The sequence below is a fragment of the Strigops habroptila genome, chromosome 4 (genome assembly GCF_004027225.2).
Source record: "Strigops habroptila isolate Jane chromosome 4, bStrHab1.2.pri, whole genome shotgun sequence".
NCBI lineage: Eukaryota > Metazoa > Chordata > Aves > Psittaciformes > Psittacidae > Strigops > Strigops habroptila.
This window is the reverse complement of record NC_046358.1, coordinates 18,925,626-18,952,847: the sequence shown is the minus strand read 5'-3', so window position 1 is coordinate 18,952,847 and position 27,222 is coordinate 18,925,626. Positions and strand designations below refer to the sequence as shown.

The 27,222-nt window shown below is 39.5% G+C and overlaps 1 protein-coding gene across 2 annotated transcripts in view; it reads right to left on the bottom strand.

Annotated features, from left to right (window-relative positions):
* The window catches only part of SYNE2 (spectrin repeat containing nuclear envelope protein 2), a 188,542-nt gene that overhangs the window by 104,995 nt on the left and 56,325 nt on the right, over positions 1-27,222 (bottom strand). For both annotated transcript variants that reach the window (XM_030482846.1, XM_030482847.1), the window contains 19 exons: positions 25,145-25,303; positions 24,297-24,458; positions 21,760-21,861; positions 20,288-20,488; positions 19,121-19,286; positions 18,269-18,381; positions 17,304-17,506; positions 16,814-16,933; positions 16,431-16,719; positions 15,498-15,667; positions 13,305-13,617; positions 12,402-12,566; positions 11,177-11,533; positions 10,581-10,715; positions 9,584-9,745; positions 8,235-8,381; positions 4,017-4,172; positions 3,349-3,614; positions 74-2,183 (listed from right to left, as the gene is read on the bottom strand). In XM_030482846.1, coding sequence (XP_030338706.1) covers positions 74-2,183; positions 3,349-3,614; positions 4,017-4,172; positions 8,235-8,381; positions 9,584-9,745; positions 10,581-10,715; positions 11,177-11,533; positions 12,402-12,566; positions 13,305-13,617; positions 15,498-15,667; positions 16,431-16,719; positions 16,814-16,933; positions 17,304-17,506; positions 18,269-18,381; positions 19,121-19,286; positions 20,288-20,488; positions 21,760-21,861; positions 24,297-24,458; positions 25,145-25,303 — 5,496 coding nt within the window. The remainder of the gene's footprint in view (positions 1-73; positions 2,184-3,348; positions 3,615-4,016; positions 4,173-8,234; positions 8,382-9,583; positions 9,746-10,580; positions 10,716-11,176; positions 11,534-12,401; positions 12,567-13,304; positions 13,618-15,497; positions 15,668-16,430; positions 16,720-16,813; positions 16,934-17,303; positions 17,507-18,268; positions 18,382-19,120; positions 19,287-20,287; positions 20,489-21,759; positions 21,862-24,296; positions 24,459-25,144; positions 25,304-27,222) is intronic.

Below are 27,222 nucleotides of genomic sequence, written 5' to 3'. Positions count from 1 at the left end.
CAGTCACGAACGCATCATCTAATTATTGGGAAAAGACATATAGCCATATCTTACTTTTATTAAATATACTTACAACATGGGCAGCAATGTCTGTCTTCAGTTGTATTTCATGATCTTGCAGTGTCTCTAATTTTGTATCTATACCAGCAGCAAGAGATTTTTCTTCTTGTTTTTCCCTCTCTTTTTCCATTATACATTTAATAGCAGAAAACTTTGCTTGGATCATATCCTGAATTGCTTCCCATCTTATCTTTTCATACTGCATTGTTTTTATATCTACCAGAAGTGGCTGCTGGAGCTCTAATTGAATATGCTTTACGATGTGGAATAGATGTTCTGCTTCATTTTGGCTGTCTTCCTTGTTTACACACTGGAGACCAGAGACCAAGTTTTGAAGAAACTGATTCAATTCCTCAACATCTTTCTCCAGGCTCTTTATTTCTTTCCTCTTGGATTCTTTGAATGGTGTATCAAAGACCTCATTTTTGTTTATTTGATTTGCTGCCTCCTGGATTAAGCACAAGATTTGCTGAACTGTCTGAAACAGAATCTGGGCAGATATAAGATTCTCAGCAGGAGAAGAGCTAGAGCTATCATTTAGGATGTTAGCTTCTTTTCTTACAGTGGATATCACAGTCTGGATTTCATTTAGCAATGCTTGAATCTTATCATATTCCCTAACAACATTATCAAAATGTATTATCTTCCCTTTAATTTTGTTTTTAATTTTTAAAAAATTAGTTTGCAATTCATCCAGCTGCAGTGAGTCCCATTTTAAACCTACGCATTCAAAGATTTCTTTGTACTTCATTATTTGTGACAAATTGGATTGAAAAGCTATTACTTTTTCTTGAAGTGCTTTGCATTTATCCTTCACTTCCAGCTGGGCACCTAATAATTTATCTTCTTCCACGTTCATTTCCCCAGAATGTAGATCATTAAGATCTCGCTGCAGTAAAGTTACTCCTTCAGCAAACTCTTTGTAGACAACTATCTTTTTTTCTACTTCATGAAGTTTACTCTGAATTTGCCTCTGTGTCTTCCTTGCTCTGTTCTTCAGACTTCTTAACTGATCAATCAAAAACAGTTGTTCAGACAGGCTCAGTTCCCCAGCTGTGACCTGGCTCTCTTTACAGTGGGATGAGATAAGCCCTTCTATTTCCTGTACGTCCTTTAAAATCTCCTTTAAAATGGCTTGTTGATTGATTAATTCTGACCATGTGCTGCTTTGGTTCATGTCAGGCCTGGCAAGTATCTCAGCATTTCGAAGCTGACAGTGAACTTTTTCTACTTCTTCAATAAGTTTTTGCCTCTCCTCCAGCTGGAGCTCTAGGTGCTGTAATCTTTGAGCTGATTTTAAAACAAGAGCCTTGTACGAATTCTGCAATGTTTGTAAAAGGAAGGTCATATCAGAGCTCTCCTCTGGCTTTAAGCTGGGAATGATGTGCTGGAGCCCATAATCCAGTGATAAAATCACAGGCTCTCTGTTTAGAACTTCTGTGATCATAAGCTGACAACTTCTGATTTGTGATTTAACATCACTGGGAAAAAGTGCTGCTTTTTGATCAAGAGAGGACAGTGAATCTTTGACCCATGAAATATTTTCTTTCAGCTTCTTCATAATTTCATTTTTCATGAGAGCAGGACCAGTGATCTGAACATCCTCTTGAAGAGTTTGCTGCGCTGATAATGCTTCCAATTTGCTCTGCAGATCATGTATAGAGTTCTCCAAAGCTACCTTCTCTTGATCACTCCAAATTCTTTTCATCTGCAGTTCAATCCTTCTTTTCAATAGAGAAAGACCATGTTTAATGTCCTGTACCTCTGTAGTCCAAAGTACAGGGTAATTGGCTTTTCCTGCAGCCGAGGAATATAACTCTGCTTGTACATACTGTTCTTGTATCAGTCTCTGAATATCCCGTGCTTTATCCATAAGTAGGTTAAATTCATCGATTTCTGCTACAACTTGATCATGTTTCTTTTGCACTGTTTGTTCCATGTGTTGCCACCATTGCTCCAGTTGCCTCATTTGGCTTTCAGTTAACACTTTATCCATGCATGTTAAATGTTCAGACAAACTTTCTTGCTGAGTTTTCAACTGGTTTAAGACATCTCTTTCTTTTTTTAAGGACTCTATGCATGCCTTAATTTTCTCCAGAAGAACTGTGTTGTTCATAGGGCCCCTGCCAAAAATATGAGTAGTGTTTAAAAAAAAAAACAAACCACAAAATCAAACTCTTAAAACATGGAATAGACACATTTTTAAAGAAGAATTTCAGTGTTTAGAAAATTATTCACTCACTTTATTCACTTAATCATATGTATCTCTCAATGTTCTCTCACAAATTGCCTAACCACCGTTTCAGTATCATTATTTCTTGCTTATCTGTACAGCATTAGTTATTTCTAGATAACTCTGCAGGAAAGGTATATTCTAATTTATATTCTCTAAAATTCAGTATTTGTTAATACAGAATGTGTGATTTCCTAAAGGAATGTAGCCTTCCTTTAAAGTTACAATAAATAAGATTTTAAATATCAACAATAGTGTTTGTTCATCTCTAAGTGAATTAACATTTTATGGTAATTTCTGATTTATGATGAAGATAAAGCTTAGTTATAAGAAAAACTTCAAAACTTCCAATTCATTCAAGATTAATTTGGAGGAGTTTATCTACTCATCTTTTATTTCCAAGAGTATTTTGAAATTTCCACCTAAACTACATTTAGCAGCTAGATTTTTATTTTTGTCAATCTCTTTGCTGCAAATTAACAATTTTATAAGATTATTTTAAAGATTTTAAAATTACTGTGATACATTATTGTGAATGATAGGCTAATTCATGTTTTGAAGGCTAATTCATAAAAGATGCTAATTATTTTGTGTTCATTGGTTATCTCTGAACTGGTACCGTAGACTGACTTACTGCCACAGAATTCTTTCTATCAAATAAGGTTAATTTTCAGAGTAACGAGATATTTCACTCAGGAAAAATTAGAACTGACGAGTCCTTAAAGAAAAATTAATATTCCACATCTGCCATATTTTTTAAAAATTATTTTAATATGGCTTTTATACAGGTTTTTAGCACAGCAGCCATTTCTTTGTTTTGCCTAAAAAATAAAAAAAAGTAGATGTTGCTAAAGAATAGCAGAGAACCACCAAAAATGCTTCTGTTTAAGGTTCTTAAAATTTACAAACCAATGAGACTTCTCTTGCTACGTAACATTAATGAGATGGATAAAACACTGTGCTCTTGCTGAGCATTATTCAAGTACGGCACAAAGTTCAGTCTAGGACCACATTTGTTCTGCAACCTATCATCAGAAACCCTCAACTATACTTACAGTTTTATGTTGTCTTTTTCTGTTGACAGATTTTTCATCGAGGACTGTGCAGCAGAAAGATTTTTCTGGTATTCATTAATTAAACAGCACTGTTGTTGCTTCACTGCCTTAACAGCATCAAGTTCTTGAAGCAGCCTGTCCCAGCAGGGCACCGTAGAATCTGTGGTTTGCAGCCCTGCTCTGTTTGATCCTGTTGCATTGGGAAAAGCTTCTTGACTATGACACAAAGATTTTGCCTTCCATGTTTCCAGTTCAGTTTGCAAATTCTACAATCAAGCCCACCACAGAGAGGGGATTAAAAGAGGATCTTAAAACACTTCCAGCTTTCAACACAAAATACAGTTAAATACTGATATATCTACAAATATATGCTTGTTCATTCACATGCAAATGAACATGCATGCCTGTGCACATCATGGAAGCACATGTGCAATCATAAGTGTATCTACTACTGCACTCTAGAATAGCGGCACAAAATATGGTATTTACATGGACATACTTGCATTAAGGCACAGTGTTTGTAGATTACCTGGTGGACAAACTGACTAGTCATGCAGTCAAACTTCAGATAGGACAATATGAAACAATTTCATTTTGCCCAAGTGAATCATAATTCTGTAAGTGTATGGCTACATTAACAATGAGGAATGGCTTTGCAATTTCCATACCTCCAGCTCTTTTAGTTGTTCGTTTATAAGCACGATATCCAGTTCAGCCACTTCATTTTTCAGCTCATTGACCTTTTGTTCCTCTTCAAAATATTCAGTGTTTACTTGCACTTCAGGAAGTAGCTCCTTCTGGACAACCACTTCTGCATCTGTGTCCTACAACACAAAACAGGATTCTTATTTCTGAAGGTCCTAAACCAGAAAGTTTTCTGATTGCAACACTTGGCTTCACATGTTTAAGTCATGCCTAATTCCTGCGGTGGCTTCCCCCACAGCCTCCGTGGGTCAGCCAGGACCCAGAGGCTGGAACCTCCACCACAGCTCCCCACCTTTGTGGTCACCCCAGCTTACCAGCACTGCTCAGATAGCTATGTATGTAATTTCTGCCCATCATTTTAAATTTGAAACTCTGGTATCCCCACTTTCAAATAACATTCTCCCTGCACCCACCTTTGCTACTGATATATTCACACATCTATCCTGTCTTTTTCCCCTCTTCCTTATACATTCATAGGCCTTTAGCCTCTCCTCACACCTACATTCCTTCTGCTCAGCACCTGCCTTGACACACTGCTGCAGCCTTCACCAGGACCCTTTCTTCAACTATTCTTCACGGGGCAACTCATGCATGAAGCAGCTTAACTGCGACACGAAGCCATGGCTGCTACTACCACAAGTGCTATCTGACATCAGGGGTAAGACAAGAGTGTTAGGGAGCCATGTCTCAATTGGGGTGGGGAGGAAGGGAATGGGGGGCTCCTGAACCACATCCTGGCACATCAATACCCACAATGACAGAAGGACAAGTCACTTGGGATGTGCCAGGTTTAACAGCCCATCAGCTGAGCTGAGGTTGCCCAAGTGGATACTCTCAGCCAGCCCCAGTTCAGACGCAAAATGTAATCCTCTAAATCAGCTTCAGCTATGGCAGACAACAATACAAATGAAATGTCACAGGCTTATTGTCACATGGCAATACCTTAAAAATCTTTCTGTGCTTACCTTCTGCCTATACCTGGTGAAAACTGTGATGTGTTTCATGTACAGACTTAATGTGAGTGAATGCATACAAATATACAGATATGACTACAGTGTGAGCTTGTCCATAGTACCAACATATAAAACGAGCAACAATGACATATTCTTGTTTGATAAATTTACTGTATTGATACTCTAGATTATTTTACTAGGAAGCAGCCAGCTATCCCAGCAGCTGTATCCCTTGTAAGCTATTGCTACCTCTGTCTCCCTGTGGGTCATGAGCTATCCAAAATATACCTGCTTCCAATTGTGGGAAACAGGTAGCACATTGTAGACATTATCAGAAAAGAATAACTTTATTCATTTGAACTCTTTTGGTTATTTTCAGTCAAAACTGAAGTGGGCCACTCATAAAATGGTCCATCAGAGAACTTTTCCATTTCTCTGTGTAAACATCTGTAACAGCTGTATGAATTCACACATAAGATTTCATCTTAGGAGACTTTGGAGTGCCATTGAACTGAAGTAAGCTGAAAAACTCAGGTAAGCTATCACAGAGTGAGGAGTAAATCCACTTTACTAGACTGAAATATAAACACATCAAAACACACAGTAAAGTAAGTGTCCTGACACTAAGAAAAATCTCAGGACTGCTATGTAGACATTTTGCTTGTTTCATGATGTTCTCAACATATACTATGGCGCTGCCTCCCCACATACACATGATAGTGTCAATCTCCCCAAACACTAGTTTTAATGTTTCCCATAGGTTTTCAGTCCATCAGATGGTTGGAGAGGGATGAAAATATGAGAAGGTAAGAGCATGGGAGTTGTTAACCAGCTACTGTCCTTCAGGCACAAAGCCAGGGCTCCTCTGCTGACTCTTCGCAGTGCAGGCCCACGGGAAACTGCCAAAACATGACTGCCTTCAGGCTAGGGCATAGCCCTCAGTCTAAATCCTTTTTTTATCTAACATCTTCCTCAGGAAATCAGCAAAACCTACTTCTCCTTCTCTTTGCAAGCCCCAAGTTGATTCAATACACACACTTAAAGATCACATTTAGAAGTGAAAAATCAGTCAATTTAGAATAGAATACAATATTTTCAGTTGGAAGGTACCTATAGCCATCACCTAGTCCAACTGCCTGACCACTTCAGGGCTGACCAAAAGTTAAAGCGTGTTAATAAGGGCACTGTCCAAATGACTCTTAAAAACTGACAGGCATCAACCACCTCTCTAGGAAGCCAGTTCAGTTTTTGACCACCCTCTTGGTAAAGAAATGCTTCCTAATGTCCAGTCTAAACCTCTCCTGGTGCAGCTCTGAACCATTCCCATGCATGCCATCACGGATACCAGAGATCAGCACCGCCCTCTGCACTTCGCCTCCTCAGGAAGCTGTACAGAGTAATGAGGTCACCCCTCAGCCTCCTTTTCTCCAAACTAGACAAGCCCAAAGTCCATAGCTGCTCCTAATAGGACATTTCTTCCAGCCCTTTCACAAGCTTTGTTGGTCTCCTCTGGATGCATTCAAGGACCTTCACATCCTTCTCAAATCTGGGGCCCAGGACTGCACACAGTATTCAAGGTCAGGCCACACCAATGCTAAATACAGCAGGATAATCACCTCTTTTGACTGGCTGTGTTTAATTCATCCCACGATGCAGTTTGCCCTGGCACTGCAGGGCACACTACATATTCATATTTAGCTTGGTGTCAAACAGCATCCCCAGATCCCATTCAACAGCCAGCTGAACATAAGCCAGCAGTGTGCACAGGTGGCCAATGAGGCCAACAGCATCCTGGCTTGTATCATTAATAGCGTGGTCAGCAGGACTAAGGAAGTGACTTTCTCCCTGTACTCAGCACTGGTGAGGCCATGCCTGGAATACTATGTTCAGTTTTGGGACCCTGGCTACAAGAAAGACATTGAGGTGCTGGAGTGTGTCCAAAGAAGGGCAATGAAGCTGATGAAGGGTCTAGAGCACAAGTCTTACGAGGAGTGGCTGAGGGAACTGAGGCTGTTTATCCTGGAAGAAAGGAGACTCAAGGGAGACCTTCTTGCTCTCTACAACTACATGAAAGGAGGTTGTAGCAAGGTGAGTGTTAGTTTCTTCTCCCAAGTAACAAGCAATAAGAATGGCCTCAAGCTGTGCCAGGGGGGTTTAGATTGGATATTTGGAAAAATGTCTCAATCAAATGGATTGTCAAATATTGGAACAGACTGCCCAGGGAAGTGGTGGAGTGACCATCCCTAGAGGTGCTTAAAAGACGTGTAGATGCAGCACTTAGAACATGGTTTAATGGTGGGCTTGGCAGTGTTAGGTTAACAGTTGGACTCGATGGACTTAAAGGTCTTTCCCAACCTAAATGATTCAATGATGATTCCATTGTTCTTTAAATGCTTTTCAATAGTACCCATTATGATGATCTCCACAATTTTTCCAGGAACTGAGGGTTAGACTAACAGGTCTGTAGTTTCCTGGGTCTTCCCTCACCCTGTTCTTGTAAATCCGAATAACACTGGCTAGCTTCCAGTCAGCGGGGCTCCCCAGACTCCCAAGACCTTTGGGAGATTTTGTTGGGGTTTCCAGTTAGAGGAGATGTGCAAGTCCCAGGCAAGACCAAACAATGGACAGGCCAGCAGTGGACCTGCCTATAGATTTAACTGTGAAGATTACATCTGGCCTTATTTTCAATTTAAGAATGTGGTGACCATGGATCAGAAGTCATGTGACACTTCGGATGCAACACCCTTACTCTTCAAGAATAACAGACTTAATAATGTCATTTAGTAATGTACCTTGTTATCCATTCAGCTTGAATTCATTCTCCTTTCTCTCTTTATTTCATTTATTTTCTTATGCTGGATCACACTTGGATTTCATTTTTCTGATCTACCCTCCTTATGATGGCAAAACTATCACAGCTAACTACAATAACATGGAAATAAGTTGCATTGACTAATAGTTTAAGTAAAAACTCTAAATATCATAAAGATTGTTTATGATGGCTCTGAAAACCAGTATTTCTCTTTTTGAACAGATCCACTGAAAAATATGATGTGGCTAAAGTTTGCAAAGTACCATGGACATAAAGCAGAACTACACACAATGGTCTCGATTTTGATGTGACAATAATTCCTCTTCTTTTATAACAGAACTTCAGCTGAAGCTCATGTGGAAACAAAAAAGGCAATGACTGACAAATTTAGCTTGAAATAACAGAATGTGGGTTACCTCATGTGCAAAAACTGAGGGGTTAGGTTCCAGACCATCTTTCTCAGCCGCAGGAGATTCTGAGACTCGACTTTTCTGGCACACCCTTTGTTGAACCTGCTCCATGTCTTCTGTATATGATTGATTCTTGACATCACTACGTTTCTCCTTTTTTGTGAGAAATGAAAAAAAACCCAAACAACTAAATATTCAAGCAGTGCTCGAGATGACAAAGTTACAAAGCCCATAATTGCAGGTAGATGAGGAAAACCACAGTTACATCTCAATTTATAGCGGGCAGGGTTATGGAAAAGGAAACCATTTAGAAGAAGCAGTGCTATAATTTTGCTACAAATTTTTAGAAAAGTTGCAGATGTAACTCCTCTGACCTATGTAACTGCTCTGACCTATGCAGATTATTCCCAGCATAGACCTTGAACTGTGTACTCCTGGTTGCAGTCTTGAATGCATTTTTTAGAAGGTTTAGCTTTTTCCTGAAGCTCCAATCTCGTACCGTAGACAGTCTGTGGTTAAGACACCCAGCTGATTACCAGGCAGGATATTCCCATGGGCAGCCTGGGGATTTGCTGTATGTACATGCTAAGGTATTTGCTGACTGTAAGTTCTGCCTGAGTTTGTTTATCATCTGGAGACAGATAAAATAAAACAGCCACCCACACAAAATAAAGAATGGCAAATCCTTACAGTATGAGCATGGGGGAGAGCACAGCATCAGAGGCCTGTCCGTGCTGCACAGATATTTGAGCTAGTGGCTACAATTCAGATGTACTGAAAGTAGCCCAGAACAACCAGAATAAATAAATTTACCCTAACTCTCAGCCAGCTCATGAGTGCATACTGCGCTCCATCTCATCACAACTACACTGCTTATACCCCTCTTAGGCTTTTTATCTCCAGCATGAACTTAGCCTCTTCCCACTCATTATGGTTCCAACTCCTAAACGCTGCTCTAGTCTATCAAAATTCCCCTTGTATCAGCATGCATAGAACAGGACACAGCAAATGCAGCCTCATACATGCAGAATACGTAAATGAGAAATCTACATAAATGAGACTCAAGCAAAATAACAGTATTCAAGCAAAATGGTAAGATGACTTCACAATACATCCAGGTGGCTCAGAATGCAATATCCTCAGCAAGCCACTAATGAAAAAAAAAAATAAATCCCTCCATCCTAATTTTAAATGTACAGGAAAGGGTTCAGAGAGTTATTGCATTCTAAGTAAACAGCACAACAGACAAAAATAGCCTGATGTAACTTGAAGTTTTTACTATTTATTAGAGATATCATCCCCACTACATATACCCTCAGATTCAGTCACTGTTGTGTAATCTCCTGCCCAGTTACCTCTGCTGCATGGGTTGCCTTTCTTGTTTCATCACCTTCAATATCAACATCATCCTGATGTCTTTCCAGTTCTGCTTCACCACCCTGAACTGCATTGTCCAGAACTTCCTCTTGGACCCTATCATGTTTGTCCATTCTTGGGCTCTCTTTATCAGCATCCCCCTGATTTGAAAAATACAAAATGTTCACAACTAGTAAAAGTCAAAGTCCAAAAATCCAAGTTTACGAAGGAATGACACACTCCACAAGCTGTCTATCTTCAGTTAACTCAATGAATGAAGGAAAAAGCTGAGGTAACCCAAACCCAGAGTCTCTTAGCAACACCTGCTCAGATCAGTTAGCCATATCAGGACCTTAATCACTATGAAGAGTTTCAGGAGAAACTGAACTGGAGTAAGTGCTCACATAATTTTTAATACTGTCATAGAAGTTTCTATTTAGACACATTTGGCAACTTTTAACTATTGATCTTGCTCTTTCTCCAGAAATGCCAGTACAGATGGTTTCCACTCTCATATTTTGATGGTCATCTCTCCCTACTGCTGTTACCACTCAATTGCCAGGTCAAGGAGAGAGTTCTCCAAATTGTTCCCTCAGCTTTGTGCATGTGAAGTTATTTACAGTCTGAATGTCTTTATGTCCCCTAAAGATCAGCAGTTCCAGGTTAGTGACCTCTCACTACCTCTCATTTGTCACCACGCAGTTGACAAAACCTGTTGAAATCACAGGTATGTTGCAGGTTTTGCATCATGAAGAAAGTGGGTCCAAGCCCTGGGGGCTTATAGAGATCATCACATTGATCACTCGCACGCTTCTTATGTGCAAGGCTGAAGGGATAATTTGGAGAAGATAATTTATTATTCCTTTCATCAGATAAATAAATTAAGTCTCTGTAAGACTACAAATTTTAAGGAATTACATATGCATTTCTAGTGAACAGACAGACACACACGGATATATATACACTGACATGTATTGGAACATATTGGTCAGGCACCTGAATAGTCTGCCCCAATTTATCGTTGCTTTGATGAACGCCCTGCAAAAGGCTGTCTGACAATACGCTGTTTTCCTCCAAAAGTGGATCATTTTGCTTCTCTTTCCCAGGCATATTTCCATTTACATCTTGACCCTAAGAGAAATGATATCAAGGAAAACCTGCTTGTGTGATTGTAAATATTGTATTTTACCATTAAATCTCTGAATGGCAAAAAATATCTAGGAAAACAAACAGGACAAATATTGTGCTGCAGTTGTAAACAAGCCTTACTGGTTTAAAAGAAGTTCTCAGAGTTCTTCAGCAGAAGTGTATCTGCAATTTTCTCACCTATACACCTTCTCCCTCTGTGTCCTGACCAAGGATACCTGCTCTAACTAAGTGCAAGAGAAAGCTGTACTACACTTTTGAATAGACATTACTGGCTTGTTACAGACTTCTTATGACAAGTTAAGGGAGTTCTTCTCCACATCTTTGATTTTTATACACATGTATTTACAGAAGGCTTAATTTCAATGAAATAAAGGGTGCATCTAAGAGACAGATGCCTCTTTAACCCGTCTTCTACTGTCATTACTGTCAACAAATACACTCACATCATGCATTTCCAAAGGCTCCTTTAACTCCAGTGCTGTGGGGGTCTCTTCTGCAGCAACAGGAGTATCAGAAGTGATCTGTATCTCCCTCTTCAACATTGTATCTGCTGTATCTTTCATTTGTATTTCAGCACCAAACTCATCTTTTAACTCAAGGGCTCCACTGAAAATATTTTCTTTCTTTTGCTTGACATTTTCAAGTCTCTCTTCCAGACTTCTGTGTTCACTCTGAAGTATTTCAATCTCATCCTTAATAAACTTCTGTCCTGGTGAAGAGGTGTTTTGTTTAATGGTTTCTGCTAAAACCAGAATCTTCTTTAACGTGTCTTCGCATTGACTAAGAGGTCCTTGTTGTTCCTTTAAACACAAAGAAACATTTTATTGGAAAGTATCCTCACTCAATATACTTAATGTTAAGATCTAAAGTCAATCATTAAAATCATAAACATTTGTTGTGAACAACAAACTGTGCTGAAAAGTACATCTAGACTTAGCCATTTTTATGAGCAGAGAACACCTGAAGCTATAAGCATCAAGACAATGATAAAATAATCAGACAGTATGCTGTGAGGTGCACGGTGATCTTTCCAAGTTCTGAGCAAATAATCCCCACCCTCTCTTACTCCTTTTTCCTTGTTAGAGGTACAGCAAATACTAGACAATGAGGAATTGCAGTGATCCATATCTGAGCTATTGTTTCAGCTTTCAGTAGCTCTCTATGCTCACAGCTACAAGACCATTATCCAATCTGCCAAAGCGCAAACAAAGCGCAAGCAAACGCTCATGTGTGAAGGACACTTAAAATGTTCACCAACATCTTCCTAAGCTTTCTGCTTTGGCTAATTTAAAAACACCTACTAACACCAAATTTAATCTCTTTCCTAGTTATGCCCAGAGAGAAAAGAAAAAAACCCCATAAAAATCAAAAAACAACAACAAAAAACCCCAAACCAAACAACCAAACTGAAGAAGTCTGTGTGCTTGAGCTAGGACAATTCTACCTTCAGTTCAGCTGACAATAAAAGTCCACTCAGTCCATTAAGACTGGGTTTAGGCCTACGATTATCTTGATAAAATGAATATAACATATACTTTATATTTTGGAAAGATTTCTTACTTCTTTTTGGTTTGACACATTAGCAGTTCATGTTAATAAATGTGATCGTCTGTACGAGCCCCTAGGACACGGACTCACTTTCTCCATGATGCATAATGTGCAGCATACCTGTGATTTCAACTGGGTTTGCTCAGCTGATGGTTGCTCTATTGCTGGACCTTCACAATCAGCAAGCTTCTCAGAGAGAGTTTTCAGCTCAGTGCTCAGGCCTGATACCATATCCTGAAACTGCTGGTGCTCTTGAACATGACTTTCCAATGTCTGCACTATGGTCTAGAAACCAAGGAATTTCTAGGATTAGTCCACCATTAGCTTGAACAAATATAATTCATCCACAGACTATTACAGCTTTCCCAGGAGCTCTGCAGCACAAAAAACTTGCTTCCCACAAAATACCTAGCTAACTACAGGTGCACAAAAAAATACCTGGCCCTCTTCCCAGCACATCATGGCCTCCCCCAAGAACAAAATGTTCATTAGTACCAGGAAGCAGAAGAGTTTGCACTCCATAAGAACATACCTCTAAAAGTGATGTCTGCTATTCAAAACCTGATGAAAGATTAGATGCAGAGTGCCACACAGGGTGCAAATGCAATTTGCACTAAACTGGATGGAACCAATAACAAGCAAGATGCAGGAAAAGCCATTCATCCTTCCAAAAGGAAAAAAACCCAACCAACCTACTGTGGCTTGAAGTTTATAGGAACAAATGCTTCACATTACAGCTATCTGAATTTGTTTATACAGGTACAAAATGTTCTTCATACTTACCATGGTTTCATTTGTTTAAATTTATGTCTCTGCGAAGCACAAGTAGTGAAAAATATGAGCTTCTGGTGCTCTTTTCCCCACTGTGGGAGAGGTGGGGGAATTCCCTGTCCTACAGAGGAACTTCCAATTCCCAGTTTTACCTATAAACTTGCTACCTGAATGGCACTACAGGCAAACAGTGGGAACTGCAATCAACAGGCATACCAATAATCCTGTAAGGAAAGAGAGTGAGGTTCCAACCTGTAGCTGGCTAAGCAGATTTTCATGTTGTTGCTTTAATTCCAACCATTCCAACTCTGTGAAGCAGGGATCCCCAGCGTGACCCTGTAGGTGATCTTCTTGGCTTTTTAATTCATTAAATAGGGAAGTCAAGTCTTCTGCTTTCTGCAGGAGGCTGGCATAGTTTGCCAGCTGAACTTGCTTCTCCTGCAAACCAGGCTGAAGGTCAAAACCTATCTCTTGTTGCTGTTTCTCCAGTTTGGTTAAAGCCAGTCTCAGATCTTTTTTGTTTTGCTCATATTGTTCCCTGTTGAACTGAAGCTGATCTGGAGGGCTAAGAAAAAATACTGTGTTTAATAGTATTAAAAAATTTGTATTAATTTCCTAGAAAATGTCAAACTGTGAACAAGTCAACCATTAGAATGAACTTAAGCATAATGAACACTTTTTTTTTCAGGTTTTAAATTACTAAAGTTACTGAACTGGACTTAAATGCAGGTGAAGTGACCAACCTGCTTAAAGCTTAACCTAGCACCTAATTTGTAGCATCTGAGACACGATGCTCATGCTTTGTATTTTTCCACTTTTCCTTACAGCAGCAGTTCTGTTTAAAAGCTACAATATGGCTATGAATCCATTTTCTCTGACACCTTCTTGTGACAGTCTCCTGAAAGGGAATGTTCTGTAGAAGATACACATTGCATTAGTTGAGAACCAGGGTGGAAGAGTGTTTTAGAGATACAGATAACAAAACCAGCATACGGAATATGGGTCATGTTAACACAATCCAGTGCCTACTTTCCTGATCTTGACATTGGATTGCAGACTGTGTGCTTTATAAGCATGCATGCTGGCCTGCTGCAGGTGAACAAGTTGCATTTGTCCACAGGAAATATGCAACTATGAGCAGTGAGACAAAAGTAACATTTGTATGTTCACATTTAGTGATGAAGCTCAGATATTTTCCAGATGGAACTTAAATGCCAACATTTGAAAATACAATCCCACACAAACAAATCCAAATAAATAGTGTCTGGTTACAATTCCGTAAAGTACATGAGCATAAGTGAGGACAAAAGCAAAGCTTAAGTGTGTCATTTTTTGCCACTTTTGTATTTTTTTTTGCAAATGAGAAATAAAGTGTTAGCCTCACATATGTTAAGTACTCTTGCTTCAGGTTCCCTATTCCAGCTTCACACTGCTGCCATTACCATGTCACACCTGTTATTCACAGATCTGATCCTGCAAGGCCCTGAACATCTCTTCAGACGTACTGAACACCCCATCTCCTGCCTCCAACATTTTGCGAAGAGGGTGCTCTGCATTCTGCTGTATTGGATCCAATACAGCCAATGCTCTACCTTTCTGAATGCCGCTTGTATTGCTTGTCCTGAGCGCTCAGTAATAAGAGAAGGCAACTGAATATTCTCAAAAATACTTGGTTCAGTAATTCATTCCCTGGACATTTTTTAAAAAGTATATAGCAGTTCCCAGTGATTTTAGTTAAAGCTGGTTCAAGGAGGTTACAGCAAACAAATACCTTGAAAGTGTCTGTATGTGCAAGTTTATGTTTATACAACACACCTGAAATCATCTGGTATGTTTTAAAGGATCAGTCTGGCTCTCAAACACAGTTGCCATAGTGCCAGCAACACTAAAGTGCCTTTGCTAACTTAATACCAGCTGCTACAGCCAAGAAAGCCTCTCAGAGAGCCAGAATAAAACAGGCTTTAAAAACAATTTAGAAATCCCAGCCTCTTGGATTTACCCCAAACTCTCTTCCGAAACAGTAAAAATCTGTGGAAAAGTAGATCCCATGTCTGCTGGGGACCACGCTGGGGGTACAGAGCAGGCAAGGGCCACCGCAGTGGTTAAATCAGTGCACCCTCACTGCACACTCTAATGAAACAATGAGCATTGGGTGCAAATTTGAGTTTTTTAAAATTTTCCTACAGGAGTGGCTGAGCTACTTCAGTATCGAAAGGGAATGTGATGATAGATCCCATCAGCTGTCCTGCCACATCCCTTACACCTCCTGGCTACACCCCCCACTCGACCTTTCAATCCAAACTGCCCCTCCACAACACTGCAGAAAGACAAGTATTTCTGTAGGTATCTTGTTCTGCCCCCAAAGAACACAAATTCAATGTAATTGGTACGGGAAGACAAGAAGAAAGTCCGTACAGAATTGCCTCTTGGCAAATTCCACATTACCTTCTATATTCAGTGGCTAGCTGACAGGTGCTTTCCCACTTGTTCTGGAGCTCAGAAACAGTCTGCTGAACCATTGGCTTCTTATTTTTTTCATTTCTTATTAAAGTTTCTCCTAGAGCTACCATGGTCTGTATTTTGGCCTCTCCTGCATCTTTGAGAGCTGTGATTTCCTGTATTAAACAAGAAGCAGAAGCAGTACATCCACAACTATTTTTGGTTACAAAAGAGAAGGTACTACCAAGGATTTGTTCATACTTTGTACACTGCTGTTCAAGACAAAAGAATTCTCCTTCCAATATATTACATAATTGATACATAAATGGACAGATCACCTAGTTTTAGAATGTCTGGGATAATAGAGCTGATTTATTAATTATTCTCTACATAAAAAAAAAACCCAAAACCAACCCACAGTTTTATGCTGACAAATAAAAAACAAATGCTCCAAATCTTAGAGAAAGAAAGAGATTTGTCACAATACCACCGATTCCACAGAATGAAACATGTAAAACGCAGCATCCTTATCCTAAGTAGTCAGAGAGGGGAGACACCAAAGGGGCCTGAGAAACCCACCCAGGCAGTGGAGCAGCACAGCACAATGGCACTGAAGCACACCTGAGAAGCCACGATAGATGTCCCAGCCACATTACTGACCTCCCTCTCCACCTCTGGAGTAGGCTATGATGGGAAGGCACACAACCTTGATGCTGCTCCACCCAGACATGCAACAGAGAATCTCATCTTATATAAGTAATAAACTACACAAAACCAAATCAATCAACTCACCAAACACACTTTTCTGCCCTCACACAAGTCGCAAACCCACAGGCAACCAGCAGAGACAGTATCTTTGACGAAGTATTGACTCATAAAACATTCCCCTGATACTAGCATGAACTATGAAGTGGAAAAGGAATACATTTTACCAGATACCTTTATCTGATTAATCCTTTCGTCTGATGGCAACTCGCTTTCCTGTGAACTCAGCTTATTAACAGCCTCCTCGAGCTTTTTGATCCAGCAAGAAACATCCTGGGCAAGTTCTTCAAAGTTTTGTCCTTCCACATGAAGTCTCTCAGAATTCCCTGCCATTTCACTTACATGTGTTATCAGTGTCTGGTATCTACTAATAAGATCACTGGCTTCTGAAACAGTTTCATATGCTGTTAGCCCAGCCTCCCTCAAGGAATTTACAAGCTGAGCCATGGAGTCAAATGGTTTTCTGAAAAAAACCAAAAAATTAATAAACATCTATTTGTTTTAACAATTTCTTCTTTAGAAGACAGTTCTTAGATAGAGACCAAAGAAAACAATACCTCTGCATTAACAGTGTTTTATAAAAGTTTTCGAATTTTGTCTCATCGTTTTTGACCTCTTTCAGTTTTTCTTCCTGAGCAGTGAGCCATCCTTCCAAGACTTTACTACTTTCTTCAAGGCTAAAGAGAATATAAATACAGACATAGGTCAAAACGAGAGGCATTACATGACTAAACCCTGCTGACAGCAGTGTTTTCCTGATAAAGTAACCTAATGTGCCTCATCACGCAAAGTTTTAAGCACAAGCTTAATTTGAAGTATTTCAGTTCATGTCGCCGAGACTATCCGTAAGCACAGAGTCCCATATAACACTGAGTCTACTATGAAGAGAAAAAACACATGAAGCGTACAACAAAACACTCCTTACCCTTTATTAAAATCCATCTTTAATAAAAAGCAGGGTTATTTGCCATTCACTATGGCTGTTTAATAATGCATCATTTTACATCCCTTGTGATTAAAATGTCAGAAACTACATTAGTTCCCTACCTACTGAGCTGCTGGAGAGAAGCACCAAGTTCCTTTGCCCGTTTCTGACACTTGGAGATCAGTCTTTGTAGTTCTGCTTCTTGATCTCTCACACGGCTGTTAAGGTGGTTAATGCTTGCTTTGGGCAAGTAATGCTTCACTTTATTCAATAAAGTTTTAACCTCTTGGATATCTCTGTCTTTACCTTCAGATGTTAGGAAGTGCTGAATAAGAGCACAAACACAAGATGCATTTGTCAAATTTTCTGTTATATAATAGATATTTATGTTACAAGAGTTCTTCAATTCCTGTTATCTCCACAATATTTTCTACAGCAATTCCAGTTCCTGAAAAGGAATATATGTTAATTCACAGTTTGCTGATGATTCCACTTGTAAATGGAAAAGTTGCTGTTCGCAAAACAAAGAGAAAGCAAGGCAAATGACTTGGGTTTTCCTCTCTACAGCACAAATATACACAGAAGAAATAGGCGAGCAGCATTCAAATCTAGCACTGACATCACTATGTCATCTTCTGTTGCTTAACTGTGACTGCTGCTCACAGATGTTGTGACTTTCCCACCTCTTTTCTGTTGATTCTGTCTCACTTAGAGTGAAAATCTGGCTACAACAAAGTGAATACAAATTTTTCACATTTGAGTTTAATAGGGGTTAGAATTTAATTTTACACTCCACCTATTTGTTTGCACACTGAAGTACTTGGTCCATTGACTTTCACTAACTACTGTCCTGTCTCTCACTTGCCCAGCTATGTCTGAACATGAACACTGATACTCCGTTTGAAAGTTCATTTTCATTCTACTTACTGATGTAATGCTTTAAGTTACAAGAAATATGATTTCAGCCTCAAGTTACAAAAGTACTGTAGATGAACTCACTCCTGTGAGATGAACTCAGTCTCCTGTGTAAAAAAGTAAAACTTAGAGTACAGTCAGCTTTAGAAATTTGAACATTTTAATACTTTACCTTTAGCCTCTGCAGTCTTTCTTCCAGTTTGGGTTTTGTTTCTGAGGGGTCAAAGCAGTCCTTCAAAGACAGCTGAGTGCTGCTGAACCAGTCATTAAAATTCTTGCACTGACCTGAAAAAAAGATACATTCCAATTTTCTTCATTAACTGTATTGTGTAAAAGAAAATCCCATTTAACATGAAGATTTCAGACAATATGTAATTGCATTTGTCAGTGCTACTGTCAAAGGTTGCTTTTCACACCAGGAAACGTGATAGAAAATGCTGTAGTTCATACTTTTTTTTTACCCAACATTAATTGACAATAAACATACCTGTTCATTTGGGAAGGACAGTCTGCTTCCCCGGGTTTGCCTACTGGCAACTCTTATCATTTCCATACAAATAAATATCACTCAAAAACTATCTGAAGATGAGACTACCTTTGGGTCTAATTCTATACCTGCACAACCCTGTGTCTGTATAAAACAAAAAGCAACTAATAATGCTATTCATTCTCATAACTGAGATTAAATAAAAAATTACTGGAAAAATGAAAACATTTTGATTTTTGTATTTTTTAATGTAATGTTCTGACATTTTTTCCTGAATTATGATTTATATTTCCTCTATCTACTCTTTTACATGTAAAAACAAGAAACAAAACACTTTGATTCAGATTGAGTGGTTTTTTGGAATCAAAAGCCATTTTTATCCAAACCTTTATCTTGTTCAGAACCCTGAAGCTGCTTGAGATATTGAAACAGTTTCAGACACTGAACCAAAAATAAATTAATTGTATAACCTTTACGAGATTATGATGGTCAATATAAACCTATAAACCTATGTTAATGTGAAATGTGTTTGCTTACGGTTCAGAACACCAATAAAGTGATCTTGAAACACATGTTTCTTCTTATTAAATAAATCAGTGACACATTTAAGCTGCTTATTTAATTCATCCACATCAGGACAATCTGTCTCTTCTTGGAGTAATGTCACATAGTGTTCCTGTTGCAGAATTTTCTGGTGTATCTCCTGAATTTAAAAAAAAAAAAAGGATAACTGTTACAAAGAAAATGTTGAAGTGCAAGCAGAAGTTCCCTGTACAGAGCTGCTGTTGTACAAACTATAGAGTTCTGCAAAAGGGTTTATTAGTCCTGCCTATGTGCCAAAATAATTTCTTAAAGCATATTGAATTAATAAGGCAATCAAATAGGTAGACACAAGCACTAAACTCTCCTTGAGCAGTGCGTATGCATCTGTATGCATACATAATCGCACATATATTCACTCTTGCATATTTTGGCATCACACAAAATAAGTATGTGAAGTTCACAGTACTATAGTGTGTTCCAGAGAATGTAATACCTAGACGCTATAATGCCTTAGCTGCCATAGTTATTATTCCCCCTAAATGCCTTACTCTGTATGTCAAGTCCCCGTGGGTTGAAAAACAACTTAGAGGGAGCTGAGAGAATTAATTTAAAAAATATCTTTCTTCCAATGCCTGCAGTTTCACTGCCCCAAACACTAGCAGTCTGACACCCAGAATGTGCATAATCCACTCCTCAACAGGAGGCTTAAATCTTGCCAGCCTTCAACCTCCAAGCAGGAAGCAGCTTTATTCCTCTCTTCCAATGAAAAGTTGGCTCAAATTGCCCACTGGGAGCTTCCCTTGCACAAAGGCAACCTCTGTGTGTTACCCAGTCTTGGAAAAAATATAACCTAGTATCCCCACTCCTGCTTCAACATGTATATATAGTGAAGTGGATGGTACACTGTTGTCGTGCCCGTCACTAACTATTTGCAGTAGCTGCAAGGGTTAACTAACTACATCTCATAACACCCAGTGAAAACAGTCTTTCTTTCGCGCTTCTCGCAGCTTAAGGAAAGCTTAAGGAAATATTCAAGCCAGGCTCTTCACTTGAGTTATTCTAGCACTTTGCAACATACATAGGAGAAATACTTATGAAGTCTCGCCCAGGAGAGAAATTATGAAAAGAATTATAAAAGATGCATAATTTGTGGCACGCTACCTCTAACTTAGTAAAGATCTCTAAGGTGTCAGAAGGAGATAAAGCTTTTAAAAGTGATTCAGTCATTCCTATCTGTGTCTTGGCCAAATCAAGGTCTCCTTTTAGTTCTGCTGTATTCACGCTGAGTTCGCTGGTCCCCCGCTTCGTTGACAAGAGCTCTTTTATTAGCTCCATTTTTTGCACAACAGATGATCTGATAACCTTGAAATTGGAAATAAAACATAGTTAAACTATAGCTGATTGATTTCCTAGAATATCACTGAACTCCATGATAGAAATAAAAAGCAATGAAATTATCTTAAATACAGATGTTTCAATCACAGTTTGTTCCAGTTTTTTTCCCTCCGACTCCACAAATTCAAAAATAATAGTATTTAAGCCCTGCTTTTCTGAGCATGGCTGATTTCATCTTTATTAGTGATGCATTTACTGGTGCTGCTTTACTAACAAATTTATTTGTCAGTCTACTCTCAGCTGGTTGAAGGCCTGACCTGCACTTTGGCTACCATGAAAAAGAGGGTGCCAGCTCGCTCTGTAACACACCTCCCTGCAGTGATCCCACCAGGGCAAATTCCCCATGCCAATCCAAAAAACCAGGCAAGGAGAGCAGAAAGGTAAGGAGCTCTGGCTCAGATCAGTCACAAGGAACAATAGGTCCTTAACCTTGTCCTTAAGGCTTGTGCAGATTTGCGAGACAGCAACTCAAGGGCATCTGGTGCTCTCAAGGAGCAGTGTGCACAGTATAATGCTGCTGAGTCCTTTCCTAAGCTCCTCAGATCACTTTACCCAGTGAATTTCCTCTGAGTTCACTGCCTGCTGAGGATAAACACACAAATAGGCAAATCGGGTCAAGCTCAAGGTGCATCTGACAGACATGGGGATCAGATGTTTAGGCAACTGGTACAGGGTCAAGGTAGGCTAACATGGTCTCAAGCAGTGGAGGATAATTTATTCTTTGCTGTGTGAAGTTAACACAAAAAGATGTTGATTTCCCTGTGATATCCCAAAGGAAAACATCACAGGAAAAACACCACTCTATGCAAATAGCTACACGCTACTAAGCTATCTTAAGCCATATCCAGGTAAAGGTACAGTTTAGAACAGGCAGTCAGCATGCTGAGTCGCTGGGATCCCCAAAGGGTGATGAGGCCCACTGTTCCTGGCCAATAGCTAAAAGCCAGATATCACTCATATTGGCCTCTTTCAGCAGGTCTGCAAAACAGTTGGGTCAGGTCTAAGTCTCTAAAAGGCACAAGACTGAAAGAGGCCTTTGTGTTTAAAACTACAGGTTTGGTTCTAACAGCTGTAGAAAGACAACAAATGAAAAGTCGCTGCTAATAGCCGACAAAATGCTTCCAATTCTCTTTGGCTTGATTTAAGTCAAACCAAGAAATGACTGTGGCAAAGATGATACTAGAAGCAGGGCTTTAGTAATGAGTACTGGTGTATTAGCTGTAAAAGTTTCTCCATACCTGTAGCTCCAGTGGAGGTTCATTACTATTCAAAAGTTCCTCTATTTCAGCCACTGTGTTGTCAAATTTCTGCAGTTTCTCCTCTTGGGCTTGTAAGCATGCCTAAAGGTGGAAAAACACATCGGTAACTGTGTTTCCCCCAAATTAAATTTCCATCTTTCTCTTAGAAAATTACATTGCTGATATTCTGATTCTGCACTGTGGCATATAGAGCTCCCACAACCGGTGCATATCCTGATTTTCATTTTAACAATTCAGACTTTTTCTTGTATTAGAGTCAGAAAAACTCTTTCTCAGGCAAAGCAGTTGCTAATGCAAATCTAGCATAAACTTAACAATCTTTATTTTATAATTATATTTATTATTATTTATTTATTATAGAATAACTTACTCTATATTAACCAAAATACATTTGCGAGAAAATAATCTTTAATTTCATGTTTATTTCTTGCTGCTACTATTAAAGAGGGATATTCTCAGATGTTATAGTCAAGAATTGGCATCCTGATGATACACTTTGGTAAGGACTTGATAAAATACAAGCCATGCTGTAAGCACTTTTTTAACATAGATCCTTTGTATATGAAAAGACCTCTACTCATTTGATCTTGGATCTTGGAACAAGCCAGTAATGTGGAAGTAAAATACCAGGTTCAACTTATGAAACAGGATAGCCACATTGTCTCATATTCCCAAACTGATATTTCAGAGTCTCTCAGGACAAAGTACTCCTTCGCAGTTTCTCTTCAAGCAATCGTCAAATCTGTTCATGTGCTGCAGCCCTTAAAAGAGTTCCCATTTGCATACTTGCTACAGGAGAAAGCAGGACTTATCTCACATTATTTATACTTAAATTATCTTTAAGTATACAGTCAAATAATTCATTACTCTTTTCTTTGGTGGCAGGCTTCTTGAAAGCCCATGCACCAGTGCTCTGGTGGGTCGTCACAAGGGACCCTGGGTTTCAACCCTACATAACATGATACCTACTGCAACAGTTGTTTTTTTTAATTAACATTAATGTAGACATGGTTCAGGATCAACAACAGAAGAAATAATAGTAAATGGACAAGCGAACCCGAGGCCCTCCGCACTTCAAATCATTCTACAAAAAACCCAGTGCAGAGTTCGGTTTTCTCTCCTCCATTCTGCTTTTATAGTAGCTCATAGGAAACACGGTTTCTCTCTCCCTTGCCCTCTTGTCTCCTCTCTTTTGAGAACTATCCTCTCGCAGATGAGCAGCGGAGGAACCTTAGCGCAGCCACCTCTAGCACAGCCCTTCCTAAGCACCAGCAGAGGCACGCCGGGGGCATGGTCACATCATGCCGGGCTTAAGCAGTTTCCAGGTAACAAAATGGCTCTTAGGTGCAGTTGCCAGCTGGTGTGTTTTTATTGGAGCCATCAAGGTCCTGAACTACCCCAGGTAAATTCCAACAATACAGTGGTAAAGGCAATAACAATGTGACAAAATATCAACCTCTGCACAGTATTTATACTACTGGTTCATTGCGAAGATCTCTATATACAAAGAACATCTTGGCTTTTTACTGCTCTGCAAATTAAAACAAATGAGCTGTGCTCTGTGCTAACAGTAGCAGTAATGCCACAAATAAGTGTAATTAAAACCAGGGCATTTGTAGTGTGTAAACACTGAGAAAAAAACACATGCATATTTTCACACAAGCATATATGGGATATATTTATGTCTCAACCCTATGCAAGCAGGAAAATATTTTTGTTTAGTAGATACTGGCATATAGCTAGTATATGCCAACAAAGTGGCATAGCTGGTCAGTTATTGATCTAAAGTCAGAAATATAACTATTTACCCCTGTATGTGAGGCTTTTCAATGGCACAGAGCTTGTGCATATGTTTTCACACCCAACTGCACCCTGATACCAAGAGTTAAAGCTACTATCTGTGCAAAAGGGGCATGGACAGCCCAGGCTCTGCTGGTGCAGCCCCTGGAGACCTTTATCGGTCAGCCACTACTAAGGCTGCACTATGTTTGCTGGGGAGCGCACCGGAACAAAGATTGCAGGAGCAAATAAGCCACCTCTGCAACCTCTTCCTGATCCACGCATTGCCCGATCATTTCTGAGGCTCCAGTATCTTCACTAATAGGCAATTTCTCGCTAGAAAACTAATCACTAGCCTATACACAAGTTCTTCTCTTTTCTCTCTAGGCACTAGGAAAATTTGCACCATTGTACTCTAGACTACAAGCTTCCCAGGCCGCCTTTGCTGTATGTACAGCACAAAGGAATGAGGGGCTTTTGTAGTCTAAAGCAGCATTTGCAGTGTTGCATTAATTTCAAACTATTTAGTATACATATACTCTGTTTATTAGTTTCCAAGACTTGTAGCCCAATATATTATACAGTGTCTTGAGCGAAACTACCCATGCATATACAATTGCAAATGTTACAACTTCCTCTGCTTTTGCAGTGCTGATATTTCTATGTGATGTGCATGTTTACAGTCCGAAGTCCATATCAATGCAGTGTTAAGAGTAAAAAATTTCCATTCAACTTACCTTCAGCTGCGTAAGGTTCTCTTCAGTCAGACATCGGCCTTCTGCGTTCTTAAGTTCTGCATGTGCCCAAGCGTCGATTGTGCCAGATAAACTAAGAAGTTTGTCCCACAAAGCCTGTGCTCTTCCCAAATTATCACAGTAGTTTTCAGTTTTTTCATTGATCTACCATGAGATTTATATACAGAAAACACACGCGGATTTCAAAATGAGAGTTCTATTCTAAAAGCAAAATCAGCATAATAAAATCAGAGCGAAATGAAACCACCCACAAAAACAACAAGTGCAGCAAGGGAAAAAAATCTCGTGCCTTCACAGTGAACTGGTCATGGAGAAGATATTTAAATCCCTGCCACACATGTCACCAAACATACCAATCACAACAGCAGCTTGCCAGTTTTAGGGCAGGTTTAGGAAGGAGCCTTGCTTATTAATGTTTATCTACTCTCAGTAAATACCATCTAATCTCAGTATTGATGCACTGCTTAGATTGACAGTGGCAGATATTTCTCACCAAAAGCACCGCCACTGTAATTCTCCAGATTGTCTCCAAAGTCTAAATCCACAGAAGTTGTTATGGAAGCTTACAGATTCATGCAGAAACCACAAATTTTGCCTTTCTGCATTTCCTAGAATTATTTATTGTCAAGGAGCACCCATGATATAAACTACCTGAAAAACGAGAAACATTACGCCAATAGCCGCTCTACAAGGTTTGCTCTGGTAAACACTTGGATTTATCTCTTAAGAATCTTTGCCCTTAATTTATTACAAATATTACACACGCGTCAGAATCAATTACTATAATGCATAACAGATAAGACCACCCTGATAATTTACTTTTTACATACATCCAGCCATCTGTCCACAATAACGTTAGCCTCATTCTCGAACGGAGGCTCCTCAAAGCTTCTCATTTTATTGAGCTGGAATTGAAGATTTTTGCAGATCTGATTTATTTTGTCTACATCTTCAGCGTGATCATTAAATTCCTCTTTTGCCTCTTCAGTCTGTGAAAAATGCCAAATGGATACTTATGAGCGCGTTTACTTATGGCTGTTTATTCAGCAAAACATTTTTAAATGATGTGCTGTTCTTTTTAGTTTAGAGAAACAACAGCCTTACACAAAATAATCTATTTTATATATCAGGAATTTCATATATGATGAGACTAAGAGTGTACCCCGTGTTCTTATATCCCTGTCATGCTGATAGGAACATTTCTCTGTTAGAAATCCGTATTATTCTGTTATTGGTTACAAAACAGCAAAGTGGGAACTGTGGATAATATATTTCTAAGACAGCCAAAACCATGATTTGCTTTAAAATTTGCAATTGCAAGATCCAATGGGACTGTACATCCATACACAGAACCTCAGTTACAGAAATAAACGATGCACAATGTAATAATCATCTGAGACACTATTACAACTAATAAAAAATATGACCTGGCATTCTGATCCCTAGGTTTTTAACTGCTTTTTTAAAAAAGCTTAAATCCTACTTAAATATAGCACTGTCAAATATGCCATTGCCAGAAACTGAAATGTCCCTTTTTCCTACTTTCTATTTAAACACTAGAATGCTTCTTTGTGCTTAATTGTAATGTCAGTGTTTACAAACAACATGGAAGCTCGTTGGAAAAGAAACACTGACCTCTAGTGTTCGGCAATTTGATATTCAAAGCTCTCCTTATTTCCCGGAGACAAGCATTATAGCCACTGTGACAAGCGGAGCAGCACTCACAAATCAGAACAAGATACAGGACCTTCTCTGCTGCTATTTTATGTAATTATAAATAACAAATGATCAGTCCTCAAGGACATGCCTGTACTGTGCCACAGCTATTGCAGACCACAGTTCTGAGAGTGGCAATTGCAAAACTGAGGGTGAGGATGAAGGACTACCAGAGAGAGGGGTCTCCATACAAGCAGGGACGAGGGTATGCAGGCAGTGAGCAAGCAATATGCAGGCAATATTCCCTGCAGCAGGAGCCTGAGTGATACAAGATGCCAGAAGTCTCACTGGTGAAACCAAGAAAAGACTCTGTCTCAGCTAAACAGAGGGTGGCACACACAGACACCACCCCATAGCTTGAAGGAAGAATCCTCTTACATTCCTTCTTAAATTTAACCATCCCAGGTACTGCCTGAGAGCAAAAGTTCATATGGGTGATGCTTCATCAGAAAGCCTAAAAATGGGATCTGAACAGCCATTTATATAACCCAGCCAGGAAATGTGAAACCTGTGTAGTAAAATGGACACAATGGACATGCTGCTGTTCACTAATCCATTAGCCATGGACAACTATGTCCAGTGATTGTATTAATTTAGCTAAGAAGAACGTAGCTGGCTGCCCAATTTTTGCCTGAAAAAGTGGTAAACTTTAAATTGAGGGGGTGTCCAGCAACACCTGCTCATTCAGTCGCCTCAACTAACGTAAAAGTTACTGCAAATGTTTAACTGCTATCAAAGACAGCATGGAGCAAATGCTGATTACAGAGGCCAAGGCTCTTATACAGAAGGTCTGCCTTCCAAGTACGTTTTGTGACATAGGACAAGTGAGAGGAGAAATACCGAGCTATGTTGTTATGGCTTCTAACCACAACACGGTTTAGCCACCAAAGTTTGGGTGATGGCAGAGAAGCATGCTACAAATGTAAGCAGCTCAAGGAAACACTGTAAAATCACTCAAAGCCATTTTGGCCTCCAGAAGTCCACATCCTAAGGCAGCACCATGCTAGCAAGCTCCAGGCTGTCTCTGGTGGCAATGACACACAGTGAGGCACACAAGCTCCAGCCTGGGAAGCAAGATAGATCCGTCATGGCCCAGTCTCTGAGCAGATGTGCCATGCTGACAGTCTTACAGCTCCTGTTCCTGATCCAGCTTGCTTGAAGACTTTTGCACAGCACTGGATGGTGCAGACAA